General features: G+C 34.7%; 1 protein-coding gene across 6 annotated transcripts in view; it reads left to right on the forward strand.

The window, feature by feature from the left end:
- The window catches only part of pde2a (phosphodiesterase 2A), a 143,704-nt gene that overhangs the window by 71,462 nt on the left and 62,242 nt on the right, over positions 1-10,000 (forward strand). For all 6 annotated transcript variants that reach the window (XM_079611126.1, XM_079611128.1, XM_079611130.1 and 3 more), the window contains 2 exons: positions 2,926-3,015; positions 9,633-9,721. In XM_079611126.1, coding sequence (XP_079467252.1) covers positions 2,926-3,015; positions 9,633-9,721 — 179 coding nt within the window. The remainder of the gene's footprint in view (positions 1-2,925; positions 3,016-9,632; positions 9,722-10,000) is intronic.

Genomic DNA, 10,000 nt, shown 5'->3' on the forward strand with positions numbered 1-10,000 from the left:
TCTTCTTCCAAGCTATTTTTTGTTCTATAATTAAGATTTTAATTTTGAATTCAAACCCCGTTTCGCTCTTTGGAATGTCTGAAGATAATTGCTAATAATTATTTGTAATTATCTATAAAAACCAGTCTGTAGTATCATCAGGGTTATTATAGTTAACTCAAACTCAAACTACAACCTAAAAACATTGTTTTATTTTGCTTAAATAAAATAAACGTTAACTGACAATAAAAATGTAAACAAATTGTTTTACTTATTTTATTTCTTGTTAGCCTATTATGTTAAGCATAATTACATACACACACACACACACACACACACACACACACACACACACACACACACACACACACACACACACACACACACACACACCCACACACACTCAAATTGTCCGTGAGAGAAGAATCTGATGTCTTGTGGAGTTCATGAGAAATCTGAGACTAGTTGTCTGTATACCAGCTGACATATGAACACAAATATGAACTGTGTGTGTGTGTGTGTGTGTGTGTGTGTGTGTGTGTGTGTGTGTGTGTGTGTGTGTGTGTGTGTGTGTGTGTGTGTGTGTGTTTCAAAGCTCTCTGCTGTTCCCTCTTACAGAGAATTGAAAGTGGGATCAGCGCTGCGGGATTGATCTCTGCTTCCGTAAATGATGATCCAACAAGAGAGAGAAAACTGCAGGAAGCGTCTCTCTGCTTCAACTCGAGTGGAGTGTGTGTGGTGTGTGTGTGTGTGTTGTGTGTGTTTATGAGAGAGAAATGGATCTGTTGAGAGAGGAAGAGTTGCACCTGCATCTGGAAATCTCTTCACCTCTTCTTCCAAACATATTTTTGTCCTATTAATTGAGATTTTGATGTTGTTTAAAACTCTTTCTTTTTTTCTCCCTCTCTCTTTTTTTTGGAATGATCTGAACATAATTGGTGGTAATTATTTGTAATTATCTATAAAAGCCAGCTGTAGTAAAGCCAACACACACACACACACACACACACACACAACACACACACACTCACATACACACACACACACACACACACACACACACACACACACACACACACTCACATACACACACGCACACACGCACGCACCAACACCACTCACATACACACACACACTCACATACACACCACACACACACACACACACACACACACACACACACACACACACACACACACACTAATTGGTTGAGTGCAGTTGTCCGTTCATCAGTTCAGAGATGGAGAGATTATTTCAAGAGTTTGTTCCTCTTCTATCCTCTGAACTTTTAAAACCAGTGATATTTTATCATCATTGATATATTATAGTTTTTCATATTTTTAATTAGGTTAAATTTCTCTATTTTATGTTTGAACAATTTTAGTTCATTGTAGTGATTTTGTAGTGTGTTTGTGTCTGTATTATTAGTATTTTTGGTAACACTTTACAATAAGGTTTCCTTTGTGAACATAAACTAACAATGAGAAAATATATGTTTTTTAAAGCTTTATTAATGTTAGTACAAATAAATGAAAAGAAAACTGTTCATAGTTTGTTTATGTTAGTTCACTAGTTTACAGATACAGCTTTTGATTTGAATGATATATTAGTAAATGTTGAAATTAACTTTGACTTAATAAATGCTGGAGAAGTAGTTAGTTTATGTTAACTAATGAAACCTTGATGTAAAGTGTTTTTCTTTTTAATATGTCTGTATAGTTTTTTTTATTTTAAGTTAAATTTTATTTGTTAACTAGTTTAATTTAGTTTAGGTTATTTTAGTACTTCAAGTTAAGAAATGTGGCCATGGGATCTAGCTAAATTAAGTTTGTTTTTTACATTTATTTTATTTCAAGTATCAACTTTTTTATGTTTTGGTTTTCGTTAGCGATAAAAACTACATGCTGCTCATAATTTAAATCATTTAAACTAAACTCAAGCTGTTCTTTTGATAAAGCAGACAACTACTCTAAAGCTACTAACACAAACTAATCCAGGTAATATCTGTTCAAATACAATCTAATCTATATCTGCATATCTGATTTTATATTGTAAGTCACGGTATCTGACTCTGAACACAAGGATCTCAGTTCAATTGAAAACATTCCTATGAATCTTTTAGAGTGAAATTTAAATGAATCTGTGAGTCAGTTTGTTTGAGTTAGTTCATTTGAGTCAGTTCGTTTGAGTGTTCGTTTGAGTCAGTTCGTTTGAGTCAGTTTGTTTGAGTCAGTTTGTTTGAGTGTTCATTTGAATCAGTTAGTTTGATACTGTTCGTTTCAGTCAGTTTGTTTGAGTGTTCATTTGAATCAGTTAGTTTGATACTGTTCGTTTCAGTCAGTTTGTTTTAGTGAGTTTGTTTGAGTCAGTTCGTTTGAGTCAGTTTGTTTGAGGCAGTTCATTTGAGTGTTCGTTTGAGTCTGTTTGTTTGAGTCTGTTCGTTTGAGTGTTTGTTTGAGTCAGTTTGTTTGAGTGTTGTGTGGAAAATATGGTGTTACATGAAAAGTTACAGTAATGTCCGTATGAATGTAAAGTTGTTAATTTAAGTTTGTTTGTTCCCAGCACTGAATCGCTCGATGTGTTCATTGCTAAGTTGTTAAAAGCGTTTCTCGTTCTGTCTCGCTCTCCTCACTGGTTAATGGCTCTTCTCTTTATGGATTTCTCGGGTTAAGTGTTTGCGCTAATGAGCCGTGCTGACGAGGTCAGTGTGCTGGAGGTCAAAGGTCAACCCCCCTATGAGCTTCATAGAGAGACGAGCTCCAGAAGCATCAAAGTGAGAAAGCGGGAAACGAGGGAGAGGAGAACGACAACATTAATTTCCTTAATGGTGTGACATTTCCAGAGGCTCGGGGTTAAACTCATCATAGTTATATTTCCAGAGGATTCATTAATCTCTGACCTTTCAATCGATTTATTTATCTGTGTGTCTGTGTTTTATTTTCCCAGGATGCATTGCTGCAGTTGGCCTCCATTGTTGATGTCAGCAGCCTTCAGACAACCATCAAAGATGTGCTCAGAGTCGTCCTGCCAAACGTGGTGCGGTAACACACACACACACACACACAGACACACACACACACACACACACACTCACTCACTCACTCACTCACACACACACACACACGTGCGCACACGCACACTCAGACACGCACACACACACACACACACACACACATGCACAAATAAAAATGAATCTTTTGTACATTTACATTTTACATTACATTTTGTAATATTATAAATGTCTTTACTGACTTTTTATCAATTTAATATTCTTGCTAAATGAAAATATAAAATTAGAAATGTTTTATAATTAATTTCTTTCTCAAAAAAAATGTAAGATTAATGTGTGCGAAAGCGGAATACATGCAACCTTCTGAAAATCTGTTGTGTAAGACGCTCTTCTCCGCTCCTCAAACACACACAACATCAGCCTTTATTCAGTGTTTTTCAAGTAAAGAAGAGTGTATTTAAACTGTAAAGTGTTTTTTTACAGTCATTGTACAGTTTAACCCTTTAAACCTCATTCATACAGTATTAATCTTATTTGTGCAGGTCTTCAAAAACATCTTAAAATGTGATTTCTGAAATACAAGCAGAGAACATGATCATTGACAGTAAAGAAATCATCAGATCAGATTCAGATGTTCAGTGTGTGTACGGTGTGTGTGTAGATGTTAAGTGTGTGTGTACGGTGAGACAGGAGGGTCAAAACTCATTCAGATTCAGCAGAGGTTTGGGCTCAGATCTTCATCAGCATTCTGAGTGTCTTCTGAGGAAAATAGATTCTCCTGTAGGGTTTATTGATGTTGCATTTGCAGCAGTCTCAGGAGTGCTTTTGCTGGGAGTGCTGAGAAAACACACACACACACACACACTGACGCAGTCATTTCTGAGTGCTGTTTCTTTTATTGATTCTTTTCCAACAGCGATACACACACTCAAGGACGCTTCAAACAGATGACAGCATTTCTCTCACACACACTCATTTCATTCTGCAATTCTGTTTCATGCTTATGGAAGCCCATTTCTGCCACATACTAAAATACAATCATGCTCTGGTAAGACATAAAAAGTCGAAATTATGAGACTAAATCATAATTATGAGATGAAAATTCAAATTATGACAAAAGTGGAAATTATGACTTAAATTTTTTTAATTATGAAATACTAAATTGATACTCATGAAGTTCAAAGTATGACATACATTTTAATCATGACTTAAAAAGTCTAAATTATTGTCAATTATGAGTTTTTATCTCATAATTATGAATTTGAAGTGATAATTTTGACCTTTTCACTTAATTTAGTTTTTTTTGTCATAGTTATGACAGTGACATAATTTCACATTTTTATCTCATAATTTCGTTAGTATATCATCATTTCAACTTTTTATCTCATATTTATGACAATAGTTCATCATTTTGACTTTTTATCTCATAATTATGACAGTATCATAATTTAAAATTTGTATCTCATAATTATGATTTAGTATGTCGTAATTTCACATTTTAGCTCATTTTTTGTTAGTATATCATCATTTCAACCTTTTATCTAATAGTTATGACAGTCCTAATTTCACATTTGTATCTCACAATTATTATTTAATATGTCATAATTTCACATTTTTAATGACTTATACATCCATGTTGATTGTACTTAAAAATGTAAGGCAGCAACTTTTTTCTTTTTTTAGCAGTGTATTATTTCATGCATTCCCTGTGTGATTATGTCTTAGCAGCATGTTAAAGTCAAACTGGGAATGAATAGTGAGTCCATCAGTCCTGAAGAGCCGTATATAGAGCATCAGTTGAGCGGTTCATGTAGCCAGAGGGGTTTAAAGCCCAATCATGTTCAAAACTTCCCTGACATTTCTGACAAATTACCCGAAATCTGTCGAGAAAACTGTTCTCCCACGGCTGAGGAGTCTCGTTAGGGCTTGACGACTCGACTCTGCTCTTATTAACCTCACGCAGGCCGGAGATCGAGTTCATGCAGATAATCCAGATGTGTATGAATGCAGATACTCCAGATGTGTTTGTGAATGCAGATAATCCAGATGTGTGTATGAATGCAGATAATCCAGATGTGTTTGTGAATGCAGATAATCCAGATGTGTGTATGAATGCAGATAATCCAGATGTGTGTATGAATGAAGATAATCCAGATGTGTTTATGAATGCAGATAATCCAGATGTGTGTATGAATGCAGATACTCCAGATGTGTTTGTGAATGCAGATAATCCAGATGTGTTTATGAATGCAGATAATCCAGATGTGTGTATGAATGCAGATAATCCAGATGTGTGTATGAATGCAGATAATCCAGATGTGTGTATGAATGCAGATAATCCAGATGTGTGTATGAATGCAGATAATCCAGATGTGTGTATGAATGAAGATAATCCAGATGTGTTTATGAATGCAGATAATTCAGATGTGTGTATGAATGCAGATAATCCAGATGTGTGTATGAATGCAGACACTCCATATGTGTGTATGAATGAAGATAATCCAGATGTGTTTATGAATGCAGATAATCCAGATGTGTTTGTGAATGCAGATAATCCAAATGTGTGTATGAATGAAGATAATCCAGATGTGTTTATGAATGCAGATAATCCAGATGTGTGTATGAATGCAGATAATCCAGATGTGTGTATGAATGCAGACACTCCATATGTGTGTATGAATGAAGATAATCCAGATGTGTTTATGAATGCAGATAATCCAGATGTGTGTATGAATGCAGATAATCCTGATGTGTGTATGAATGCAGATAATCCAGATGTGTGTATGAATGAAGATAATCCAGATGTGCGTATGAATGCAGATAATCCAGATGTGTGTATGAATGCAGATAATCCAGATGTGTGTATGAATGCAGATAATCCAGATGTGTGTATGAATGCAGATAATCCAGATGTGTTTATGAATGCAGATAATCCAGATGTGTGTATGAATGCAGATAATCCAGATGTGTGTATGAATGCATATAATCCAGATGTGTTTGTGAATGCAGATAATCCAGATGTGTGTATGAATGCAGATAATCCAGATGTGTTTATGAATGAAGATAATCCAGATGTGTTTGTGAATGCAGATAATCCAGATGTGTTTATGAATGCAGATAATCCAGATGTGTGTATGAATGCAGATAATCCAGATGTGTGTATGAATGCAGATAATCCAGATGTGTGTATGAATGCAGATAATCCAGATGTGTGTATGAATGAAGATAATCCAGATGTGTTTATGAATGCAGATAATCCAGATGTGTGTATGAATGCAGATAATCCAGATGTGTGTATGAATGCAGATAATCCAGATGTGTGTATGAATGCAGACACTCCATATGTGTGTATGAATGAAGATAATCCAGATGTGTTTATGAATGCAGATAATCCAGATGTGTTTGTGAATGCAGATAATCCAGATGTGTGTATGAATGAAGATAATCCAGATGTGTTTATGAATGCAGATAATCCAGATGTGTGTATGAATGCAGATAATCCAGATGTGTGTATGAATGCAGACACTCCATATGTGTGTATGAATGCAGATAATCCAGATGCGTTTATGAATGCAGATAATCCAGATGTGTGTATGAATGCAGATAATCCTGATGTGTGTATGAATGCAGATAATCCAGATGTGTGTATGAATGAAGATAATCCAGATGTGTGTATGAATGCAGATAATCCAGATGTGTGTATGAATGCAGATAATCCAGATGTGTGTATGAATGCAGATAATCCAGATGTGTGTATGATGTGTTTATGAATGCAGATAATCCAGATGTGTGTATGAATGCAGATAATCCAGATGTGTGTATGAATGCAGATAATCCAGATGTGTTTATGAATGCAGATAATCCAGATGTGTGTATGAATGCAGATAATCCAGATGTGTGTATGAATGCAGATAATCCAGATGTGTGTATGAATGCAGATAATCCAGATGTGTGTATGAATGCAGATAATCCAGATGTGTGTATGAATGCAGATAATCCAGATGTGTTTGTGAATGCAGATAATCCAGATGTGTGTATAAATGCAGATAATCCAGATGTGTTTATGAATGAAGATAATCCAGATGTGTTTGTGAATGCAGATAACCCAGATGTGTGTATGAATGCAGATAATCCAGATTTGTTTATGAATGAAGATAATCTGTGTGTATGAATGCAGATAACCCAGATGTGTGTATGAATGCAGATAATCCAGATGTTTATGAATGCAGATAATCCAGATGTGTGTATGGATGAAGATAATCCAGATGTGTCTATGAATGCAGATAATCCAGATGTGTGTATGAATGCAGATAATCCAGATGAGTGTATGAATGTAGATACTCCAGATGTGTGTATGAATGTAGATAATCCAGATGTGTTTATGAATGCAGATAATCCAGATGTGTTTATGAATGCAGATAATCCAGATGTGTTTATGATTGCATGTAATCCAGATGTGTTTATGAATGCATATTATCTGAATATCTGAATAATCTGAATGCAGATTATCCAGATGTGTTTATGAAGGCAGATTATCTGAATAATCTGAATGCAGATTATCCAGATGTGTTTATGAATGCATATAATCCAGATGTGTTTATGAATGCAGATTATCTTAATATCTGAATAATCTGAATGAAGATTATCCAGATGTGTTTATGAATGCAGATAATCCAGATGTGTGTATGAATGAAGATAATCCAGATGTGTTTTTGAATGCAGATAATCCAGATGTGTGTATGAATGTAGATACTCCAGATGTGTGTATGAATGTAGATTTTCCAGATGTATTTATGAATGCAGATAATCCAGATGTGTTTATGAATGAAGATAATCCAGATGTGTTTATGAATGAAGATAATCCAGATGTGTTTATGAATGCATATAATCCAGATGTGTTTATGAAGGCAGATTATCTGAATATCTGAATAATCTGAATGCAGATTATCCAGATGTGTTTATGAATGCAGATTATCTGAATATATGAATAATCTGAATGCAGATTATCCAAATGTGTTTATTAATGCATATAATCCTGATGTGTTTATGAATGCAGATTATCTGAATATCTGAATAATCTGAATGCAGCTTATCCAGATGTGTGTATGAATGCAGATTATCCAGATGTGTTTATGAATGCAGATGAACTTAATATCTGAATTATCTGAATAATATGAATGCAGATAATCCAGATGTGTTTATGAATGCAGATAATCCAGATGTGTTTATGAATGCAGATAATCCAGGCGTGTTTATGAATGAAGATAATCTAGATGTGTTTATGAATGCAGATAATCCAGATGTGTTTATGAATGCAGATAATCCAGGCGTGTTTATGAATGAAGATAATCCATATGTGTGTATGAATGCAGATGATCCAGATGTGTTTTTTAATGCATATAATCCAGATGTGTTTATGAATGCAGATTATCTGAATATCTGAATAATCTGAATGCAGATTATCCAGATGTGTGTATGAATGCAGATAATCCAGATGTGTTTATGAATGCAGATAATCCAGATGTGGTGTTTATGAATGTAGATACTCAAGATGTGTGTATGAATGCAGATAATCCAGATATGTTTATGAATGCAGATAATCCAGATGTGTTTATGAATGCAGATAATCCAGATGTGGTGTTTATGAATGTAGATACTCAAGATGTGTGTATGAATGCAGATAATCCAGATGTGTGTATGAATGCAGATAATCCAGATGTGTTTATGAATGCAGATAATCCAGATGTGTTTATGAATGCAGATAATCCAGATGTGTTTATGAATGCAGATAATCCAGATGTGTTTATGAATGCAGATAATCCAGATGTGTGTATGAATGCAGATAATCCAGATGTGTGTATGAATGCAGATAATCCAGATGTGTTTATGAATGAAGATAATCCAGATGTGTTTATGAATGCAGATAATCCAGATGTGGTGTTTATGAATGTAGATACTCAAGATGTGTGTATGAATGCAGATAATCCAGATGTGTTTATGAATGCAGATAATCCAGATGTGTTTATGAATGCAGATAATCCAGATGTGTGTATGAATGCAGATAATCCAGATGTGTGTATGAATGCAGATAATCCAGATGTGTTTATGAATGAAGATAATCCAGATGTGTTTATGAATGCAGATAATCCAGATGTGGTGTTTATGAATGTAGATACTCAAGATGTGTGTATGAATGCAGATAATCCAGATATGTTTATGAATGCAGATAATCCAGATGTGTTTATGAATGCAGATAATCCAGATGTGGTGTTTATGAATGTAGATACTCAAGATGTGTGTATGAATGCAGATAATCCAGATGTGTGTATGAATGCAGATAATCCAGATGTGTTTATGAATGCAGATAATCCAGATGTGTGTATGAATGCAGATAATCCAGATGTGTTTATGAATGCAGATAATCCAGATGTGTTTATGAATGCAGATAATCCAGATGTGTGTATGAATGCAGATAATCCAGATGTGTTTATGAATGAAGATAATCCAGATGTGTTTATGAATGAAGATAATCCAGATGTGTTTATGAATGCAGATAATCCAGGCGTGTGTGAACAGCATTATGATGGATCAGGACTGTAATGACTCAAGTGGCTCTTTTCTCTGTGTGTGTGTGTGTTTGCAGGAGTGTGTATTCGTGTACCTGTTGGAGGCGGAGTCTCGGCTGCGCTGTGAAGATCCGCTCCATGAGGTGCCGATGGAGGGGAAGCTCAGGTGAGGGGCGGAGCTTCTGCTAATCACCTGTGGGTGCATGTAGTAATCTAGCGGTTTTATATATAATTTATTTTGAATGTACAATTATAGCACTATATTTAATATTTTAAACAATTTTGAATTTTTTTTTCAAATGTCTGGTTAGTTTTTTAAGTAAAAAATTGTATGCATTAGTTTATTTTATTAGTGAAATAAAATGTTTATTTCAGTTAGTGTTTTTATTTCAAGTAATAAAAACTAAATCATAATTATGAGATGAATACATTCAAAATTATGACT

The sequence above is a fragment of the Phoxinus phoxinus genome (assembly GCF_949152265.1).
Source record: "Phoxinus phoxinus genome assembly, chromosome: 4".
Taxonomy (NCBI): domain Eukaryota; kingdom Metazoa; phylum Chordata; class Actinopteri; order Cypriniformes; family Leuciscidae; genus Phoxinus; species Phoxinus phoxinus.